The 23,412-nt window shown below is 39.6% G+C and overlaps 2 protein-coding genes across 6 annotated transcripts in view; one reads left to right on the forward strand and one right to left on the reverse strand.

Annotated features, from left to right (window-relative positions):
• Window positions 1–9,569, reverse strand: part of FAF1 (Fas associated factor 1) — a 497,001-nt gene extending 487,432 nt beyond the window's left edge. For all 3 annotated transcript variants that reach the window (XM_086387547.1, XM_086387559.1, XM_086387570.1), the window contains exon 1: window positions 9,093–9,569. In XM_086387547.1, the coding sequence (XP_086243673.1) occupies window positions 9,093–9,137 (45 nt within the window). In that variant the 5' untranslated portion in view covers window positions 9,138–9,569. The remainder of the gene's footprint in view (window positions 1–9,092) is intronic.
• Window positions 9,570–16,616: 7,047 nt separating this feature from the next.
• CDKN2C (cyclin dependent kinase inhibitor 2C) lies at window positions 16,617–22,658 on the forward strand. 3 transcript variants are annotated; one of them, XM_086387584.1, is made up of 3 exons: window positions 16,617–17,895; window positions 18,348–18,487; window positions 21,907–22,658. In XM_086387584.1, the coding sequence occupies exons 2-3, from the start codon at window positions 18,359–18,361 to the stop codon at window positions 22,282–22,284; spliced, it is 507 nt and encodes a 168-aa protein (XP_086243710.1). In that variant the 5' UTR covers window positions 16,617–17,895; window positions 18,348–18,358; the 3' UTR covers window positions 22,285–22,658. The 3 variants fall into 3 exon arrangements, with proteins under 3 accessions (XP_086243710.1, XP_086243725.1, XP_086243720.1); XM_086387599.1 differs by lacking the exon at window positions 18,348–18,487; XM_086387594.1 differs by lacking the exon at window positions 16,617–17,895 and having other exon boundaries at window positions 18,244–18,487.
• The last annotated feature ends 754 nt before the right edge of the window (window positions 22,659–23,412 follow it).

The raw sequence follows: 23,412 nt of genomic DNA on the forward strand, positions 1-23,412 counted from the left end.
GCACAATATCTGGCACATACAAACTAGTCAAAAGCTATATGCTAATATTATTATTCCTTCCTCATTAAACCTAAAATAAAAACGATCAATCATGTCTCCATCTCGCTTTAAAGATGCCAAAGAATATGACTAAAATTGACTTTAAAAACAGTTTAACCAAAAAAAAAAAAAAACAGTTTAACCACTATTCTTCCCTTGAGAGAAAGAGAGTGGGATGCCAGGAGAGCACAAGAGACAAAACTTTCCTCTAACATTTTTCTATTATAGTTCAGTCCTTAAAGCACATGAACTCTGGGATGGAGGGGAGGGGAGGAAGGGAGGGGAATGTGACGGAACCTAACTCTAACGCCATTAAGGTGCATATAACCTGCAAACTTTTCTACTTTTCTTTACCATAACTTGATATCTCATTCTATCTCAATTTTTCCTCTATAACCACAAATAAGTATAAAGACTGGTACAATTATTCCGTTAATTTTGCTTCTCAAATTTACCTTAAAATGATTAATGATTTAACATGGTAAGAAATTTTGATTTGAGATTAGAATTTCTGCCTTAAAAACAGTTTGAGTGAAAATGTAATCAGGTAGAGTGGTAACATAAGGCAATTCAGTGATAGCATTCAAATTTTACAAAGGTCATGGCCTCAAGCCCTATATTTTGCCACATTATCTTACTGAGTCCTCTATAAAAGCTAACACAGAGGGTAGGTGTTTTGAACTTCTCTATAAATGGCTCACCTTGAAGTTATAACCCTCAATTCAATAAATGAGTCTAATTTTTACTCTCCCAATGACAGATTTACTTATTCAAAACTATATGTCACAAAACAGTAGGCACTTAAAAATACATAAAATTTTACAATTCTACTCCATTTATTTGTACCATAACAGCCAATATTCATAATATTCCTTCAAAAATATTCACTGAGCACCTCTTAATAGATACTACAGGAACAGTGGTTAAGATCCAGGTAGTTGTTCAAACAGCTCACAGTAGAGGAAAGAAACATGGTAAGTGATTAGCAACAATCTGATATAAGACTCAAAAGAAGAGAATATGTACAAGATACATAAGAAGAAATGATTAACACTAACTGGGCACAGAATATTAATGTAATTAAATAAGAAAAAGGTAGGCAAGGATTTTGAAAGACAAACAGAAGTACTCCAAAAGGATATGAGGGTTTCCCAGGTGGCTCAGTGGTAAAGAATCCACCTCCCAATGCAGGAGATGCAGGAGACACGGATTCAAGACCTGGTTTAAGAAGATCTCCTGGAGGGATAAACAGCAACCCACTCCAGTATTCTTGCCTGGAGAATCCCATGGACAGAGGAGCCTGGCGGGCGATAGTCCATAGGGTCACAAAGAGTCAGACACAACTGAGCACGCACACACTCAAAGGGATATGAAAACTAAGCCTTCAAACATATAGACTCATGAAACACCACATTTTATTATGAGCATCAAGTACACACCGAAATACTCAAATTTTTCTAAGTCATAAAAAATGGAAGAATACTTAAGATCACAAAATCAAAGAATCACAGGAATGAATGTAACATCAAAAATAATTTAGTTCAGTTGTTCTCTAATCCACAGATTCAGCAACATCAGAATAACCTGAGAACCTGGTAGAAATGCAAATCTGCAAGCACCACCCACGATCTACTCAATCAAAAACTCTGGTCTCGTGATTTAACAAGTCCTCCCAGGTTGTTTTTTTTTGGTGTTCCCTAGTGGCTCAGTCGGTAAAGAGTGTGCCCACAATGAGGGAGACCTCGGTTCAATCCCTGGGTTGAGAAGATTCCCTGGAGAAGGAAATAGCATCCCACTCCAGTATTCTTGCCTGGAGAATTCCGTGAACAAAGGAGTCTGGTAGGCTACAGTCCATGGGGTCACAAAGAGTGGGACACGACTGGGTGACTAACACTTTCATTTTCTTCCCCAGTTATTTTTATGCAAGCTAAAGATTGAGAACCACTAATTTAGACCAGTGGTTTTTAGCACTATTGAAATTCTAAGGCAGATAATTCATCATCATCATGGGATGTCTACTGCATTGTACAATATTTAGCAGAACCCTGGCCTCTATCCACTAAATGCCAGCAGCACCCCCCAGTTGTGACAGCCAAAAATGTTTCTAGAAACTGCCCAATGTTCTCTGGGGCACAGAAATCATCCAAAGCTGAAAACCACTTATCTAGACCAGGGATCAGTAAACTTTCCTGTAAGAGCCAGGGCTCTGCAGACCATGCAATGAACTACTCAACTCTGATAACAAGGGCAAAAGTGGCCAGAGACAATACATAAATGATTATGCATAACTGTCTTCCAATAAGGCTTCACTAAAAAAAAAAAAAGATGGTGATTTGGCACTCAGGATGTAGCTTGCTAATACCTTAAGCTAGGTAAGGGCTTCCCAGGTAAAGAATCAGCCTGCCAGTGCAGGAGATATAAGAGATGCGAATTTGATCCCTGGGTCAGGAAGATCCCCTGGAGGAGGGCATGGCAACCCACTCCAGTATTCTTGCCTAGAGAATTCCATGGACAGGAGACTGACAGGCTACAGTCCATAGGATGCAAAGAGTTGGACACAACTGAAGAGACTTAGCATGCACATGAACTCAACAAGCTAGATAAACTGGCTTCTCTGGTGGCTCAGTGGTAACGAATCCTCCTGCACTGCAGGAAACACAGGTTCAATCCCCGGATCAGTAAGATCCCCTGGAGAAGGAAGTGACAACCCACTCCAGTATTCTTGCCTGGGAAATCCCATGGACAGAAGAGTCTGGAGGAATACAGTCCATAGGGTTGGTCGCAAAGAGTCAGACATGACTTAGCGACTAAAGAACAACACAACAAAGCTAGATAAACCACCTAAATTATATCTGAATGTCCCCAACATCAAGTGATTATTCAGACTCTATCTGAACACCTGATCTAGTCCAATCTTTTATGTTCAAGTAGATAGGGCTCTAAACAGATCTCCATCTTGTATTCTGAGTAACTGATATCCAGAAAGGATAAATGACTCTCTCAGAAAACCACAAGCCAAAGCAAAAAAAAAAAAAAAACAGCTCTAGTTAGCCTAAGTGCCTCCTATAGAAGAGTAAACATATAACGTGGCCTGTGATACATGCAAATGTTCTCACTTTAGAGTTACTAAAACCTAGAAAGAAAAGTACTGATATCATGGGGTGGGCTGAGGGGTATGTTATGGGAAAACGTAGATAAGTTTATCTTAAAAGCCCAGATAGTAAATATTTTAAGTTTGTGGGCCATGAAGTCTCTGTCTCAACTACTCACAGAGCAGTCATAGAAAACAGGTAAATGAATGGGTGTGGCTGTGTGTCAATAAATCTTTATTTATAAAAACAGACAACCAGCTTATAGATTACAGTTTCCTGACCCTTGAACTACAGAGTCCATAAAACCTGTCTGGCAAACAATAGGCATCCACCCAACCACACTCAACAAATCTGAAGTCTTCCATTCCACAGTTTCTGACCACCTGTGAGGTTAGAAGCATGGCACTGGACTGGACTGAATGGCAGTCTAGGGAGATCAGTCCCTCCCTTCCTCCTCCTTTTCTTCCCTCCCTTCCTTCCTTCTGGCATGTCTGCTATATGCCAGGAACTGTTTATTTATACATAAGTTTTATCAATTTAGAGAAATTTCTAAGTGGTGGATCTTGTTTTCCCTTGGAAATTCAAGCTATCTGACAAATTAAGCTAGAAAATGAACAATCTTATATACACCTGAATAAAACCTTTGTTTCAAACCAGTTCATGACCTTGGACAAGTCACTTCCCTTTTCTGTGTCTCAACTTCCACAAAAGGAAAAATGAGAAGCTAGAAACAGATGATCTCTGAAGTCCCCTGCAGGAAACAAGTGTGTACCTTAAAACTGTCAACAATGAAAATAACAACTAAAATTTATTAAACACTTTCTATATCAGACATCTGTTCTAATCACTTTAACTCATTTTTCCTATGGGAAAACTGAAGCGAAGTGGTATGAAGTAACTGGTCAAAAATGACAAGATGAGTAAGAGGCAGAGCTGTGATTTTAATCTAAATAATCGGACATCAAAGTCCATTCTCTTAACCACTATTTACTAAACTTTAACCTACATGCCAAAACCTTATTTCCACAATGACCAACCATCCAAACACAAAACAATATGATTTGTCCCTCTAAAAATAAAGGGACAGTGAAGAAAAGAAAAGAAAAAAGAGTAACAAGACTACTTCCTACCATAGCACTCAATCTCACCCAAGATAACTTCCCAGGAAGTAAAGATGATGTTCCATGAATACTTAGTTTGGTCCCTGATTCACAATATCACCAAGGAAACCTGTCTGTCTGATTAGTACCAATTCTATTCACAGTCTGATATCCTCTTTTGTAGAAGATAACTTTGTGTCAAACTGAGAAAGACAGGAGGATTCACAGCTTTACTTAGAAGGAAAAAATGTAATGAAAGGGTAGACCAGTAGTGTCATGAAGAGTTCATGCTTCAGAGAGGAATTGATAGGCAAATGAAAATTTATTATATTGATAATCCAATAAATGTAAATGTACAAAGCAATTTAGGTAGCAAAGGTATTACTAGCGGGAAAGACCAGGAATGGAAAACAAACGCACAATTGTGTCATCCAGGATACACAACTGAAGTAACATCAAAATCAGTGCCAAATTAGAGAAGAAATAAAGGTCTTCTTATTGTGACCAACAGAACTAGATTCAAGAAAAAAATACTTTTTTAGCAAAGCAGATGAGTTTTGTTTAAGAAAAAGTCTGAAAGAAAATATTACTACTAGTTAGAGTTGCTTTTGCTTCACTTGAGTAGAACTCTAATCTATGTGTCTGTATTATCGGTTACCAAGAAACAGAAAAATATGTGACGCACATGTGACACTAAATTGCTACACCACTCATTTTGCTCTCAAAAAAAAAAAATTATAAGTAAAAAAAGTATCTTAAATGAAAAACAATTTGGCACAGTATTAATTGAAAAGTTAAAGGGATGGGGAAGAGAGAAGACTCATTCTTCTGTTCATCTAGAATTAAAGTAAAAGGTAACTACTTATTAAATAGCAACTACAATTTTGTTTGCAAAAGTGTTTTCTCATCTGTAAGCAAATCAAATACAGTATCAAAAGTTTGTTTGATCAAATGATTTTTGTTCTATACCTCAACCTTTAAAAAAATTCAAAGAATTATACAATTACAAAAAGATTTGGAATTTTCACCTGAATGCATCTCTTTGTTATAAAAAAAGACCTTAAGGAAGGGGAAAAACTCACAATTCATCAGTGCCTGCCTGTTTTTTAAACCCAGGAAATTCCTTTACACCCCCTCCTCATTCTGGTTAGCCAGAACTGTAGGTGTACTAGTCTACTCATTCCTTTACCAGTAATATACTATGCTAACACTATTTACATTTAAAGCTGATTTTTGTTAGACTATTCTAAGTTCCAAACTTACTTGTTCAGAGTGGAATTTACAAATAATTGATTAAACACTATGTTGTCATTCTCTCCACTCAATTTTGGTGATGCAACCACTATGGAAAACAATAGGCAATTCCTAAAAAAATTAAAAATAGAAATACAATATGATCTAGCAATTCTACTTCTGGGCATATATCCAAAAGAATTGAGAACAGGGACTTAAAGAGATATTTGAACACCCATGTAGAGCATCAATGATTCACAATAGCCAAAACATGGGGGAAAAGTGTCCACTGGCAGATGAATGGATCAACAAAATGTGGTACCTACACAAAATGGAGTATTATTAATATTCCATTATATTCCATATTCCATTATATTATTCCATGTATTCAATAATATTAGAAAGGAAGGAAATCCTGACACATGCTACAACATGGATGAATATTGGGGCCATTATTCTAAGTGAAATAAGTAAGTCACAAAAGAACATATACTGTATGATTCCACTTATCTAAAGTACCTAGAGCATTCATATTCACAGAGACAGAAAGAATGGTGGTTGCCAGGGACTGGAGAGAAGGAAGAATGGGAAGTTATTTAATAGAAACAGAGTTACAGTTTTGCAAGATAAAAAGAGTTTTGAAGATGGTTGGTTCCACAACTGTGATCATACTTAAAGCCACTGAACTGTCATCCACGCATCTCTATCTCAAATCTCTTAACTTGAAAATAGTTAAGATGGCAAATTTTATCTTATGCGTATTTCACCACAATTTAACATTTTTTCCAATTGGTAGCTGCTTTTACTTGGGGTTGGGGGGGAGAAATCTTTTAGAAGACAATTGGAAATATATTTGCTTTGTAATTAGTTCACTCACCTACAAAACCAAATGTATTCCATTAAGTGTGAGCCATAATCTTTCATCCACTACTTATCCCATTAAAAGAAACCAGGCAATTTTTTAAAATTATAGCCTAAGACTTGGAATGTAGATGCTTGAATGATACATGCTTCTTCTATAACTGGTCAAATCAATTTCCCTACCCAAAACTCAACATAGTAAAATTATGTTCTATTTACCTCATATGATTGCTAGCCACTCCTCCACTGACTTCACCAGAAGTCCTTTCTTTATTAAGATGAAATATTTAGAGAGAATACAAAATCCTTCTCAAGAACTTTCCCACATTTGGACACTGTATTTGTAAGAACCTATTATCTAGCAATAATCAACGTCATAAACGTAATTATTTTAAATTTTAGTCACATTTTAAAATCATGTCCTTTTCTACAATGGCAGCAATGAGCTCAAAACTGTTATTAATTTTCACAATCATATGAAATAAGCAGAACATAATTACACTATGTTCACTCTTGCTGGGGAAATCAATTTGTCCAGTTACAGAAGAAGCCAGTATCATCCATACATCTATATCTCAAATCTCAAGCTATAATTTTTAAAGTAAATTGATTGGTTTCTGGTAACTGGATAAATGTTTTTTTTTAGGTTAATTCTATAAAACTTTTACATAATACTATTTAAAAGAATAATTTTTATTTTTGTTTTGTATTGGAGACAGCTGATTTCCCTGGAGAAGGGAATGGCAACCCACTCCAGTATTCTTGCCTGGAGAATCCCATGGACAGAGGAGCCTGGAGGGCTACAGTCCATGGGGTCACAAAGAGTTGGACAAGACCGAGGAACTAACACACACACACACACACACACACACAGCTGATTTACAATGCTGTGTTAGTTTCAGGTGTACAGCATAGTGAAGAATAATCCATTTTAAAACCAAGTCCACTGGAGTAAACTGATCTGGAATCATCATTTGCAAGAGGAATACAAGGTTCCTAAAATACACAAAAAGCTAACATGCTTGTGTACGGTTTTCTAAATAACTTTATTTTACAATAATATTCTCCTTCCTATTTGACAATATGAAATTAACTCTCACCATTTGGCAAATAATTGTTTGATGCAGATGCCATAAGCTTCTTTTTTCCATTTGTAAACAACTGTTCACAGCATTGCCAATTGTTTGAAGAAAAAAACTTACTAGAATGTTTTCATGTGCTCAAAATAAAATCTGAAAAGCTTGTCAGAAAATCTTACTTTACCTCTGAATACAAGAATTCTAAATTTCCAGACCAAAACCAATACATCTGAGCATAATAATTGTCACAAATAATGAGAGAAAACAGCAACAAGTTACTAGAGTAAGTTTTAATGAGTAAACTATCCTTTTTGATGTAGTCTAAAGCTGTTCCTACCAGAGCAGAACAATTTTACAAAAGGATAAAACCATTTCTAGATATATAGAGTCCTTTGTCACACAATCATATTCCACATTAGGTAGAAGACTGAATTGGAGAATGAAAAAAGAAAGTGAAATTAGGCAGAAAATCTCAGGCCAATCCTAATCCTACAAAGCACCAAAAGCTTGTGGTCAACTTTTCAGAACCTCTTTCTGAGTTTGAAAGTTACAGTATAATGAAATGCAGACACATGCATTTCCCTAATGTAGCAGGTATCTTAGATAATTAAAAGCAAACTCTGGAAATGGACATCAGAATATAAAGTTGTAAGAATAAGTAACTTTAAAAATGAAAGAAAGAAGAAAAGCCCTACAAAATATCATTAAGAAAAAATACTGCCTACTAAGCTAATGTTAGACCATGTGCAATGATGACAACGTTAAAGGAAGGAAATGTCTGCCTATATGTAACTGAAGCTTCTAAGTTAATGCCAAAATAAATGATTAAAAACATCTCACTACAACATTTTCTTCAAACATCAAAAGGCAAAAGTGGTGTTTACAGGGTATTCTAACTCCAAGTGCTTCGTGAAGCATACAGCTCTACTTTCAAAGGGTCTCCCTAAAACAATCATATGCCAGTGGCACTACAGTTGGGTTCACTAAGAAATAATCTTAGCTCATCCTTTAAATTATTCCTGGAGAAAGAACACCAACCAAGTAATTCAAATCTGTAGAGGAAGGGAGTCCAAAAGCATGGATTGGTAATTTATTCAACTTGTGAATTCAGTTTGTAAATTCACTTTGATATATACACTCCTCATCTTCCTATACCCAAAGAATCTAATTAGGCATCAAAGTCTCAAATGTTTATTCTCCTTCAAAACCAGCACAATGCCCTGCTACCCTTACCACCTCATCATTCTTTTTAACTCTCCCCTTAATACACCACACCCACAACACCACACCCACACTCCACACAGCACACTGTCCTCATAAACAACCCAAACTCCTCACCCAAAGCACCTCATACTTAGAAGCCCCATATTTAATACCTTCAAACTCTACACACTCTTCATATAATACAGGAAACAATACACAGTCCACACACAAAACAACCCAACACAATACCACCTCACCCTATAAACCACATTCAAACCGTACATAACACATTCTACACACGCCCCAACATACCATAATCCCCCACAGCTCACAACACACACACATCCCAAGCCAGGTACTGTATAAAAAAAACCTAAACCACACAGCACTGCTGTGCTCAAACAAACGCTGTGAAGAGGCCACCCTTTGGGCACTGGGAAGCCACGAGGTTGGAGATGGGAGGATAATCGGGCCCAATACTTCACCTGAAAATCCGCCAGGATCATCTCCCGGTCCATGTTGGACGTCATGGCGGCCGCCGAGTTCCGCGGCTCCGGGAGCGAAGCGCGCACCTGGGAGGGAGACTGCGCCTCCTGCGGCCGTCGCCGCCGCCGCCGCCGCCGCCGGGCGCCGAAGGGCTGGCGGGCGAGCCGGCGGGCGGGCCGGCGGGCCGGCGGGCGGGGCAGTGCGGGAGGCTAGGCGCTCATGCACTCGGTAACCTTCAGGCGCCTGGGCCGCCCGCCTGTACCCTGTAGAGCCCGCTCCGCAGCCTCCCAGACAGAGAGGTTGGTAAGGATGTGGGTCCGGTCTTACTGTCGCCGGCCAGGATGAAGGCAGGTTGCGACACCACGCACCCGGCTCTCTTCAGCGGCGGCGAGACCGGCGGGGGCGGAGAAAGACAGCGAAAAAGCAGGCGGGCAAACGCCACGGCCGCCTCCGCCTCCTCCGCTTCCTCCCAGGCCGCCGCCTCCGCCCCTGGTTGGCCAGAGCCAAGGCTGTCGCACATTTTGCCTGTCATCGAGGTCGCAAAGCGCCGCTTTGCGGCTGCCACGTGACTGCTCTCCTGTCAAGCGCTGGACTCGCGACTACCCGGCGGGGATCTGCGCGCGGCTGGCGGGGACGCCAACCTGAAACTGCGGGAGCTTGGAGTCCCGCAACAGGTTTTTCCGGTTTGAATCAAGCAAAGGCCTGAGGTACCGCCTCCCTCTGGCTGGGTTGGCGGTCAGTTTCTGCTCCTTACGTTGTTATATAGTAGCACACATACACGTCAGCCCTCACAAACCAACTCAGCACAGTCACAACCCGTCTAACAGCATTTCATAAATGTACATTTTCTCTAACAAAGTTTCACCAAAATACAACTTCATATACAGTCTTTTACGTCAACCTGTCAAAACCCACTTACACACTGTCATACTCGATCCCAAGCCCTGACGCTTGCATCTTCAGACATAATGTATAAAGGATGACGCCTTGCATCCTCAGACATAATTAACAAGGAGTAAGAAATAACCAGATTCCCACGGTAGTTATGGGGCAGACATGGAAGCTGAGAAAGGTGAGAATATCCATCCCAAGACAAAGATGATCAGGCTTTGAGCCAAAAATAGACAAAGACTATGTACAGTGAGAAGGAAATGGCAACCCGCTCCAGTGTTCTTGCCTGGAGAATCCCAGGGATGGGGGAGCCTGGTGGGCTGTCGTCTGTGGGGTCACACAGAGTCGGACACGACTGAAGTGACTTAGCAGCAGCAGCATGTACAGTGAAGTGTGATAGTTTGTAATTGTCGCTGGAGGAAGAGTGACAATAGAATTGGTTCAACTTTGACTTGGGAAGATATCATCTTCTGGATTGAACTAGAGCTTGTATTTGCCTTGGAAAGTATATAAAATCCTGAAAGTGTAAAGTAAGATGGATAATTTTGTGCTGTAGAGTTGAAATAGATAATAGTGAAATCACCATATAGAATCAAGGCCTAGATCTTTGTATTCCCTGAACTCGAAGAGCACTGTGGTGTTCCAAAAGTCTAGGTTTATTATGTGGGTTTTTTTTTTTTTTCTTTAAATGAAAACAGTCTGTATTTAGCCCAGAATCAGCTAGATAAGGAATAGAACCCTCCATAGTCATATGAATTGAAGGGTTTCCTGGTTAATTGCTGCCCCCCAAGGAATTCCAAAATAAAGCATGAATGTGAATCACGAGGTGAAACATACTACCAGCAATTTAAGTGTGGCAATTCACTTGTCCCATTCATATATGTCGTTCTCAGCACAAAGCAAGTGAGCAAATCCTGCAACGTTGAGATTTTTCTGTGAGGAAATGTGTGTGTATCCGAGCCAATTCAAATCTAGTACTGCTCCCCTTTTCCCTCCCTTCTCTCCATCTGGAAATTAAAAGGATGTGGTAATGTAGAAACCAGGGAAGAGTACACTGAACATTCAGGAATATGGTTTCTAGTACTGCTTTCCCAACTAATTAGTTAGGGAAAACTGGATGGGTCACTTAGACTCTCTGACTCCAGCTTCTGACATGACTATTTCAGGTGATGAGAAAACAATTATGAAAATGCATGGAAGCATAAGATATTTTTACAAAACAAGCATAAACTGCATAGCATTACTAGGCTTGAGTTCTAGTTCTGCCCCTTGACAAAAACAAAAAACTTAGCTCTGAGTCTCAATTTATTTCTAAAATGGGGCTCATAAAACTTACTTCATAAGGTGATTGTGAATATTGAGTGTATAATGCTTGTGAAAACTTTTCAGAAACCTTAAAGCTGTCTAAACATATTAGTTGCTATTACTTGTATGTATGCATGTGTGCTAAGTCACTTCAGTCATGTCTGACTCTTTGCAACCCCACGGATTGCAGCCCACCAGGCTCTTGCAGGCAAGAATACTGGAATGGTTGCCATGCCCTCCTCCAGTATTACTTGTACACCAGTTCCTAAATGCTTTTCTCAGGATAATCTCTTTCATAAAACTTAAGCCAACAAGGACTCTCTTCCTTTCTAATCACTGCTTTAACGATCTTTACAACACAATTTAATACTCTGTAATTAAACTCTGTAATTTTTTTGTCTAATTGTTTCATCTACACGTTTTAATATTTATTTTTATTTGGCTCCTCCAGGTCTTAGTTGCAGCATGTGGGATGTAGTTCTCGACCAGGGATCAAACTGGACCCCTGCATTGGGAGCTCAGAATCTTAACCACCACACCACCAGGGAAGCCCCTATGCATGTTTTAATCTCTCCTCAAAGTCTGAATGTCCCTTGAGATTATAAGCCATTTCATTCCATGTATTTTTATATTCACCATAGTTCATTCATGGCAAAGTCTTGGGTATATAACAACCAAAGCTTTTGAATTTATTTTTATAGGATGTCTAGTATGTACAGGTATTTTACACATCTCATTTAATGTTTACAATGGAATAAACAATAAAAAACTGCTCTGAGAAGTTAATAATGTGCCCAAAGTCATGCTATACAGTGAGGCTAGGTCAAAACTAGTGCTCTTTCCACTTACCTGTTGTTTCCCCACATTTTACCCTCCATAGTGTATAGTGAGGCGATTGATTCTTCTCTATGACCTAACTATTCATGGTTGGATATCCAGAGTAATTTTCTACCAGAAAAATAAATACTGAATTGAGAAAATTCATTTCACCAGAATTCCTTCCTTAAACAATTTCATTGCAGTGTCACAAACTAAGAGAATAAAAATGTATAGAGATTCTCTGTCCATAAACACGAGCAAAGAAAAATGGTTTTAATATATCCATCCTCTTAGTTGTTCTACTGCATGAACTCATGGAGCTCAGTCTAATTCAAATATAGATCTTTCTCTAGAATCTCCATGTTCTTTGATCTTCAGTTCAGTTCAGTTCAGCCGCTCAGTCGTGTCCGACTCTTTGCGACCCCATGAATTGCAGCACACCAGGCCTCCCTGTCCATCACCAACTCCCAGAGTTCACTGAGACTCATGTCCATCCAGTCAGTGATCCATCCAGCCATCTCATCCTCTGTTGTCCCCTTCTCCTCCTGCCCCCAATCCCTCCCAGCATCAGAGTCTTTTCCAATGAGTCAACTCTTCGCATGAGGTAGCCAAAGTACTGCAGTTTCAGCTTTAGCATCATTCCTTCCAAAGAAATCCCAGGGCTGATCTCCTTGCAGTCCAAGGGACTCTCAAGAGTCTTCTCCAACACCACAGTTCAAAAGCATCAATTCTTCAGCGCTCAGCTTTCTTCACAGTCCAACTCTCACATCCATACATGATCTTACCATTCTTCTTTCGAAAGGAAGTTTTATTTCATATTTTTTCAAATATATATATAATATAATCTATTTGTAAATATTTTGATAAATTTTTAGTTGTAATAATTTTCAATTTATCTAATACTTGCAAACATAGTACAGAATGTTCCTTTAATCCAGCTTCCTCTAATGTTACCATCTTACACAACCATGGTACTGCTATCAAAACTAAGAAATTAACATTGGCATAATACTGTAATGTTTCAGAGACTCTATTTGGATTTTTACATTAATGTACTTTTTCTGTTCCAGGGTCCAAGCCAGGATTAATGGTTCTGTTTCCTTAGCCTCTTCCAATTGTTAACAATTACTCAGTCTTGACTTTTGAAGAATAGTGGTCAGAACTTTACAGAATGCCCCTCAGTTTGGGTTTGTCTTATAATGTCTTCTCAGAATAATGCTGAGTTTATGGATTTAGGGGAGACCACAAACATAATATGTCCTGATCACATCATATCAGGGACACATGATATCAACATGACTTATTATCGGGGGTGTTAAGCTTGATCTTTCAATTAAGTTAACCAAGTTTTTAAACTGTTACTCAATTATAAATCATGAGATTAATGCTACTACAGTTAGATCCACACTCAAGTAATCAAAAACATATTATATATAATGATTTAATGTTCCTTAAGGCACTAGTGCCTGATCCTGTCTCGTTTGTTTTTTTTTTTTTTCCCTTTCTTTTACAACTTATTACAGAGAAAGGGAAAAGGATACAGGCCAAAACCAGCCCATGGAAGAAGCATTTAGAGAAAAATCTGGAAGGGTTCCAAACACAAAGCTTCCAGAGTCCTGGACTCTGAAGTAGTGGAAAAGGCCTAACATTTGGGAATCCAAGATCTGAGTTCAAATCTTATATCCACTACCTACTGGCCTTAGTCACAATTTCTATAAATCTCAATTCCTTCACCTGAAAAGAATGAGGAGATAGTTTTATTTACATCCCAGAGATGTTGTAAAGATTAAATAATGTATACATCATATGTTATATCCAGGAAACACTACACAAATATTAATCGTTGCCATTATAAACTTTTGAGTTGCTTACTGTGCATTTTTTTCTCACTTTACAAAAAGACTTCCATAAGTGGTATGAGAACCCATATGAAAAAGCCTACTGAATCTCAGAAATAAAATGCCAAATGCCATTTCATTATGCCACAATAATGAAATGATGAAAAGTTCCCCTGAGTGTACCAACCTGTTTCCTACCTCTCTTGGATCTATAAATATAATAAAAGGAAGATTTTGAAACTATGTAAAGAAATTGTAAATACCATATACACATACCCATAAGTCATTCAGAAACTATGCATACTTAAGTCAAAGAGGGGGAAAGCACAAAGGAATTTGATTATAGTCTTTCTATAAGTCCTTTAAAATAAGTATGAATTGCTGAAAAGAAAAAGTTTCCATGACTGTTTGTATTTTATACCCAACTAAAAGGCTCTGTTTCAGTGTTTGAGATGTGCCATTACTGTGTTAAAAGACAAACTACTATTTTCAATATAGTAGATTCTTAACTGTAAATCTTTCTTGTATACCACGTTAGAATGTAAGCTTGTTGACCGCAGAGATACTCACCTTTGAATCTATTTCAGTGAACTAGCAATCAATATGAGATTTTCATTGAGGGTCCTCTGTAGTCTTACTTATGCTTTCTGAACTAAAATTGTAACTTCTGTGCCTCTGGACTGCCAGTTCTGGGTTATACAATAAGCAAACAAAGTATATGCTTTAGGACACCAGCAAAGCCAAAGTGAAAAACAAACACACACATACACACACAACTTCCTTAAATTGTTTAATATTTCAGCAAAATCACTAAAGTAGTAAGATGGGAAAAGTCAGAACCTTGTTGGACTTCTTCACATTTATTTTTTGGTCTTGTATTATTTTTATTTACACATTAGGTGAATTGGTGGGACATCAAAATCTTTTCAGTGCTTAGGATCTCCAAAAATCTTAATCCAGCTCTGTAGGCATCTTAAATTACCCTAAATTTTATTTCTTGTTATTCAGCAAAAAGAATTTTATTTCATGAAAATTATAATCCATGTATACCTATACTTCACATGAGTACAATTTAAGAATCTTCCTTATTACACTGTCTTCTCTTAGAAACCATAATAAATGCTAGACAGCAACTCTCATAAGTTGGATTAATGCCAGTTACCTTATCAGCCAACAATACTACTATATCATCACACACCCTCCAGCTGTACTGAAGGATTACATATTAATTTCCCAGAATAATCAGAAGTAAATTATTTATGGTATTTACTGGTATATATGGAATCCTAAAAGTTCTATTTGAAATGTCTAAATACACGTAAGAAGCAAGAGGAGTTAATTTCTTGTGTTGTAGTTCATGTTTGATTCACATTTCAAGTTTAGTCACCTAAGAAAATAGCTCTGGTTATTTTTCTGTTAACAATTCCGTTAAAGGAAACACCACCAGATTGTTCAAAGTTTGAACTCTCCCTCTACCTACCAGGCAATCTGTTGCTAATGACTATCCAGATGTTGTTGGTGTGTTTCGTTGCTAATACCTACAGTGTACCTCAAAGAGCTCGGTATAGATGTTGCTTGAAAATATGCTTGCTAGAGGCCGGTAATAATTAGACCACCTGTCACTTTTTGTTTGGTTTCATTTTGCCCACTGGGTGCATCATGCAACATTGTTGGATATTTTTAAGACCAAAAAATATAGAAAGCAGTAATTAATTAATCTTACATAGCTAAAAAAGGAAGTAAAAGTACAGAGAACTGGTGCCTCGGACGACTGAAATAAACATTAGGGAAGATATTATTCCTTTACATTTAGACACCCCTCCCCCACCCCAAACAAGTCCCATCTAAAGTAGTCAGAGAGAACTTTGACAAAAACAAATGGCCTTCTTAGAAAACCCTTCCCAAGACCTACTTTAAAAAAATTTTTTGGCTTTAAAGTTAATTGCTTTTCTCCCTTTCCCCAAAGAAATGGAATATTTCCGTTTCAAGTCCCTGGAACATTAAGGCTTCAGAGTTCGTCGTGATTTCTTACCTACACCATGCCTTTAGTTTTCGTAACAATCAGTCTAGAAAAGACTTTTGCTTTTTCTGAGCACAGTTTTTTGCTGTCAGTCAGGTCTCTCCCTCCATCCCCGCGGCCACCTCGGCCCACCGCGGCCCTGGGCGTTGATCTGGCAGGTGCGAGGCCGAAGCGCTGGACTGAGAAAAAGAGGCCGAGTTTGCACAGAGCGCGCCACGGAGGTGGCGGCGGCAGCGGTAGGCCTGGCCTCCCGAATTTCGAGAGCCTGGCCGGGGAGCGCTGAGGCGGGCGGCCTGCCCCGCCAAGGCCGGGGAAAGACTAGCTCCGCGCCAGCCTCCTCTCTGCCTTCCAACAGTCAGCGCCGCCGAGCCTCCGAGGCCCTGCGGCTCTCCGCACCCTTAATTAACAAGCCTCGTTTCCCCACCTCCGGCCCCGCCGGCCTCAGGACAGCTCGGGGTTTCACGTCGCACCCTCCATTCCGCCCGCCAGCCAAAGGAGGCCAAACCCGGCTTCGCCGGGCCGAAAGCCGCTCCAGCCCGGGCCTGGCCGCTGGGCTGGCGGGTGGGAGCCAGCGCAGGAGACAGCGAGGGAAGCGGAGAGCCGGGAGGCGGGAGAAAGGGCGCGGGGCTGGGGGCGGGGCGAACCGGGCTGAGAGCTCGAGCGCCACCAGGGCGGAGGGCGGGGCGTGGGCGGCGCCCGGCCTTCCCGCTCCCGCGGTGCTGTAACTCCGCCGAGCCTCCTTAAAACTCTGCCGTTAAAATGGGGGCGGGTTTTTCAACTCAAAAAGCGCTCAATTTTTTTCTTTTCAAAAAAAGCTGATGAGGTCGGAAAAAAGGGAGAAGAAACCGGCACCGTCTCTGCAGCGGCAACAGAAGCAGCAATTGTTTGAGCGAAAAAAGAAGCGAGGGAGGGAAGGAAAAGACCAGAAAGGGGCAAGACGCACAAGTGTCTGTAGGGGTGAAGGGAGCAGGGACCAGTGATTTGGGGGGGACCGGCTACAAAAGAAACTGTCACTGGGAGCGCTGCGGCTCGGGAGGAAGCGGTGCTACCCGGCTAGGCTCCCGGGCACAGCTGGCTGGCGGCCGCTGCCCTATCGGCGGCACAGGCTGGGGGCACAGGCCAGGGGACTGCGAGAGGTTGGCGAAGTGGCACAGGGCGCCGAAGCCGTTGAGCTCTAGCCGAGGGCGGAACTGGCTGCGCCCTGGAATTGCGGCGACTCGCAATACTCAGAGCTTGGCCTGAGACTTCCTAGGACCCTTCCGATCTCTGGAGCCCTCAGAAAACCGGGAAAGTAAGGAAAAGAAGCGGCGGTCGCTCAATGAGCTTCTACATTAGGAAGTCTGAACTGGCTCGGTTGTAGGCGGGAAGTTACCAGTGGGCTGCCCCGTGCAGCCGCGATGCTGCAGCGCGCTGCCTCAGCAGCCGGGGCTCCATAGACACTTCCCGCATCTCTCTCCCCCTTCCTCACGCTGCTGGGCGTCCCAGGACCCGGTGGGGCCGGCATGACCGGCTTGCCGGGGGCCCGCCGCGCGCCCGGCCGTCTCCGGAGACGCGCGCCGAGCCTGGCTCCCACGGCCTCTCAGGCTCGGCAGGGCTGCGGTAGCCCGGCGGGCGGGCTCCGGAGCCCTCCCGCAAGGCATTAGCCCGCAGCTCGGCCTGGACGCGGATTAAGACTCATCCGGAGAATCGAAGGCCACGGAGGAGTCCTTACGACCTGTAACTTGAGGGCCACGGAACTGCTACTCTCGTTTGATTTTGGTGATCATCTTTAACCCCCGGAGCACATCAGCATCCAGCCACCGAGGCGCTCTCCCTGCAGCGGAGGACTCAGAACTACCCCTTCGCCGAGACGGATGGAGACCGAGCCCCTCGGAGGACCTGCCCCTGCGGTACTGGCTCGCGCGGCTCAAGTCACTGCTGAGAACAAGGGTGGGTTAATACCTTTTCTTCCCCCATGTCTCTTTTTCCACGGTATTTTCTGCCCTAACCTAGTCCCTTAAATCTCCGCATACATTCCTCCTGGGGATCTGTAGTGTAGGTAGGTGCCAGCTCTGCCTACATTTTACGTCCAGAGTAATTTACCAGGAATATATGTGTGTCTGTATATCTCTCAGTTTAATCACCAGAATTCTTCATAGGGGTTAAGCTAAAAAGCGAGGAGCGGAGCCCCTCTCCAATGGCTCAGTTTTGCTGAATAATCACGTGTGAATCGAGGGGCGGGCTTTTGGCAGGCAGATCTTACTAGTATTTACTACCAAGCTCTACTCCAGATTAACCATCCCAGTCCTTCTGTCAGTCTCCGATGCCATCATGCAGCCTGGTTAGGAGCGAAGGAAAGGGGAAAAAGAAAAACAACTAATTCATCTTTTCCCGATCGTCAGGACCCTAAAGAATGGCCGAGCCTTGGGGGAACGAGTTGGCGTCCGCAGCTGCCAGGGGGGACCTAGAGCAACTTACTAGTTTGTTGCAAAATAATGTAAACGTCAATGCACAAAATGGATTTGGAAGGACTGCGCTGCAGGTTGGTATCCAGAGAGGTGGGGAAAACAGGTCAACAATGTTGCCTACGTGACCCGGGTTTCTAGAATAATAGCTTTCAAGCTTTCAGGGGTACTAAATTTCACTGTTCTTAAAACTAGTTGGTTGCCATATTTTATATCTTTAAGTGGATCCAACTCCCCAAAATGACGTACTTTGAACAAACTCGTCAAATCCAATAACATCCTCTATATCAAGTGGGTTCCAGGTTTGGTCTTAATTTTTGGAATGTTTTTGTGACTGTGGGGATTGTATACCAGTCGTAGCAGCGCCGAGTTTTTTTGGTTTTTTTTTTTTTAGACAGTTCTGTAAACACGTTATTATGATTATTATTTGAAGTAAATACACTGCTATTAGTGGTTTCCGTACTTTGCTCCAATAATTGACTTTAACGTTAATTTTCCTGACTACTGGGGAGGGTATTTTTCCTTCAAATGCTTCAAGTTTTGACAAACGACCTTTCCTCGTTTGGAATGGGTGGCCTGGGCACGGGCACAGGATGTACATTTCACAGTTAATATAATACCATCCACCCATTCAGGATTGAGTAGGAATAAAAAGTTGAATTTTCTAATCAGAGCTCAGTTTATAGTGTTTTTGTCTCTGCGGTCTTACCGTGGTATGTTCTAATTTTTAGTAATTAGATTTACAAGCAACAAATGAAACATGTTCAGCTGCCAAGTATTGTACCTGATAACTTTTTTCCTCCTCTGAACGTTATCATGTAACTTGGTTGCAAGGCTTAGAAACAGAAAAATGGCAAAGTAGTCTCAAACAGTTGCTTTATCTGAGTTCTGATGATATTCTTATAAGCAGTTCGTATTTGAAATGCAACACTTAAAGCTGTTTTTGAAAATCCACTGGGGAGAGGGTTTTTAGAGTGCTTTGTTTTTATTTGCAAGAATGAAAAATTTAAGTGACAGGAGATGTACTACTAACAGACGAAAATCATACACCCTGTATATTTTAAATCAGAATACACTGACTTTGCAAAAATTTCAGTATTAAAGAAGCTTATAGATAGATACTAAATTATTTATCTTGTTATTTCAGATATATTAAGTGGGGAAAGGATTTTTTTTATTTTTCCACCTCGTAGTTTTTAACAGGTATTGTGATGATAGTAATGTCATAAATTTAATATATTGAAATTTTTCCTATTGAACATTCAAATATTATATAAATCTCACAAAGAATGAGCCACTTAACCCTGTAAGAATAGGATCTTGCAGGACTTGTGACGAGCAGGAAAACTAGGAGATTAATACTGCAAAACAAAAGTTTTGACAAACATTTTTAATACAACTCTGCAGTCTTGTTTATATTAAACATACTTATCAAGATATTAGCACCCACTTATTGTGGCTTAGTCGTAGTACATATAATGAAACACACACAAACAGGAGTCTCAAAGCTTGTTTTCAGTATGTATAATCCTGACTGAAGTTGTATCATAACTCAAGAAAGAACTTTCTTTCAAAACAGTTTCCAGCATTGCTATTATTTTCTGTGGAATATGGCAAAATTTCTCCTACAGTAATGTTTATTTAACTGAATTACAAAAGGTTTTTCCCTCTTCCTAGTGTTAGCCTCTTAATCAGGATAATATCAAAGGCCCTGATCGTACATTTGCTTTACAAAGATCCAAGGTGTCTGTCTCCTATTTTTCTCAGTTCAGGTCCTTAAATGTAACTAAATATTTAGAGGCAGTTGTGGTAAAAATTAGATTGTGTTAATTTTTAATAACCAAAAAGTGTATTTCACCTAAGTTCTTAAAAAATAAATTATGTATCATTTTTAACCACTGCCCCAAAGTAAAGGCCAAAAGTCAGCAGAGTTTTATCAACAGGGAAGCTTAACATCTTGGTCATCTATATAGTTTGAATTAATAAAATATTATTCATTCTAAATATATTTTATATTACTTAATTTGTGATTTTTAAAACAAACATTCTAAAGAGATAGATCAGCTTTGTATGTTTTTCCAGGATGTATTTAATTTCGAGTGTCTACTATGCAATCTATTTACTATAACTTTAGGTTATGATGAATATACCTAGGAATAAAACAATTAAAATGCTGAAATTTCCTTGCATGTTAATGAGACTATATTTTTTCACAACTAGATTATATGTATTGTATAATTTCATGCTGCTGTACAAAATACTTTATAATTATGAGAGCCTAATAGAGACCTCTTATTAGAGTGAAATGTATTCAAACACCAGTACGTAAGTCTTTATCATGTAAATTAGTTGTATGTTGATAGCAAATTTTAATATCAAATTCTGGCTTTTAAAATATTGGCAGTTTACAAATAACTATTCCTAAATGCCTGATAATAACTGCAAAAGGAAATAAGATGAGGTCACCAGTTGATTAACAAACAGGCTGAAACCACAGACAAAGCTTTCTATGTCCCAAAATATACGTTAAATATCTTACTTTCTCTTCTTTTGCTCAATTGAAAATTTGGAAACTAGCTAGAACTTTTTAGGAGACAGTAAGTAAAATAGTAGAATGACTGTTCCATTCCTTTTAAGAACAGTTGCCATACAGTCTTTTCCTATCTAATATAAGGCATATCATTAATATGTTATGTTTTAGATAAATCAGTATCATTGGCAATGTAAAAAACACTTGCTTTTAAAAAAAAACACTTTAATATTCAATAACGTTTTAATTTTTCAAGTGGAGGATTCTAAGAACTAAATACACCTAGTAACCCACATGAAATAATTGCAAAGAAAAAAAAAACATTTAAAAATTACTTGGAAACTTCGGGCTTATCTGTTTGGAGAGAACTTGTGAAAATTAATAATTTAAGAAAATACCAGGTTTGGATTTTTAAGAGATCATTTTTACACTAGTAAAATCAGCCTAGATGGAGTCTGGTGTGTGGAAATATTTCTTTGAGGATTTAAAGAAGCTCATTCTCCTTCTTTTTAGCTATTTAGAAAATTTTTACCCACATTTAATTTTACAGAATCAATACCCCACGCACATTTTATGAACGTGATGAACCAAACAGAAGACTTACTTAAATCTCAAATTCCATTTCTTTTATTTTAATAAATTCATGAAATTACACTAACTCTTTATGGGAGACAGAGAGCTGAGTTGTCAGTGAATTTTGTACAATCGCACTCATTCTATTTTTATTAATCGATATATCCTACTTTGGGGCTCGTTTAAGATATTCCATCATAGAAGCTCAATTTTTAGAAGTTTTCTTCTACGTTTACTCATCTGCTGCAACTGAGCCCTTCAAACTCCATCACATGGGTCTTCCCAAAGCACTCCTTCACCAAAAAAAGTTACATAAATAGAAAGATGGATATTCTAAAAGAGTCTTGTAGTAGGAGCGCTTGAAGGATTCTACCGTTTTTTCTCCTCTTCTAGGTTATGAAACTTGGAAATCCGGAGATTGCCAGGAGACTACTACTTAGAGGTGCTAATCCCGATTTGAAAGACCGAACTGGTTTCGCTGTCATTCACGATGCGGCCAGAGCAGGTTTCCTGGACACTTTACAGACTTTGCTGGAGTTTCAAGCTGATGTTAACATCGAGGATAATGAAGGGAACCTGCCTTTGCACTTGGCTGCCAAAGAAGGCCACCTCCCCGTGGTGGAGTTCCTTGTGAAGCACACGGCCTGCAAAGTGGGGCATCGGAACCATCAGGGGGACACCGCCTGCGACTTGGCCAGGCTCTACCGGAGAAACGAGGTCGTTAGCCTGATGGAGGGAAACCGGGCGGAGGGAGCTGCGAATCTGCAATGAATGTGGGGAGGGCTCTCCCACACTGTCTTCTGTTTTGTCAGTTAATTGATTGGCTGTCCTATTTTAATATCATTTGTTAAAATTCAGTTTTGTCATATTTTAAGCAGCTAGTTAAAGCCTCTGAAACTGCTAAGTGGAAATCTTACTACAGCTTTATGAATATATTTAAGCAACATCTCTTTCACCTGCAAAACCCTGAGTTCTAACATGTAATTGCAAAAGCTTTGGCTTTCTTCTGAATATTTTATCTTTCCCTGACTTTTCTCCTTGCCTCTCCCTTTGCCAGTCTCAGTACCCAACTTGGAGACTTTGTTTTTAAAATGGTTTGTCCTGATGTTTCTTTTGCCTGATTAAAACACATTTTCAAAACAGGACAATGTTTTCTGTGATTTCCACGCCTCTTATAATCCACATGTGATATGCTTCTTGCTAAGGAGAACTAAACTGAAAGATCATGGTGTTTTAAGTCTTGACATCAGAACTAGACATATTCTATTGATGATCCAGTTAAATGCTTTTCTTTCTCTCCTCATGCCTCCCAGCAAAGATTTTACTTGATGCCTAATATGTCTGCTTTAAAATAGAGTAAGAACAACATTTTTTTGGAAATCAAACCTGAAATTACCTCAGTGTAGATTTATCCTAATATTTGATCTTCCTTTTTTCTCAAAGTTAAGTTAAATCGTTGAAAAACAGGTTTCAGAAGTAACGATTTGGAATCAAATATATGTTAGCCCTAAAAGCCACTTCAAAAAGAAATTGCCATTAAAAAGTGCTTCCCATTTGTTGATTTTTTTAAAATCACAAAATGAAACAATTGGTTAAATAGTATATTTCCCAAAAGTATACCATAAGTATGCTAAATGTAACAATGGCTTTTTCTCCCTGAAATACCAGAAGTGTAAAATTATAAAATGTTTAAGTATTAAAATGCACTGCAAATACCAATATTGAGGTGATAAAAAGCTTAGCAAGAACATACATATATTAATTACATGTGTCATTATTTATTTAGGGGCTACAGTATAATAAATATAGAAACTTTTACAGTAAATAAATAGGCCACTCCTACACATAGTACTTGATTCCCTCAAAACTTTTTAGTAAAGGCATATAAAACTCTTAATA

This window comes from Bos grunniens, chromosome 3 (genome assembly GCF_055505025.1).
Source record: "Bos grunniens cultivar Pamir isolate PY7600 chromosome 3, Bosgru_T2T1.0, whole genome shotgun sequence".
Taxonomy (NCBI): Eukaryota; Metazoa; Chordata; class Mammalia; order Artiodactyla; family Bovidae; genus Bos; species Bos grunniens.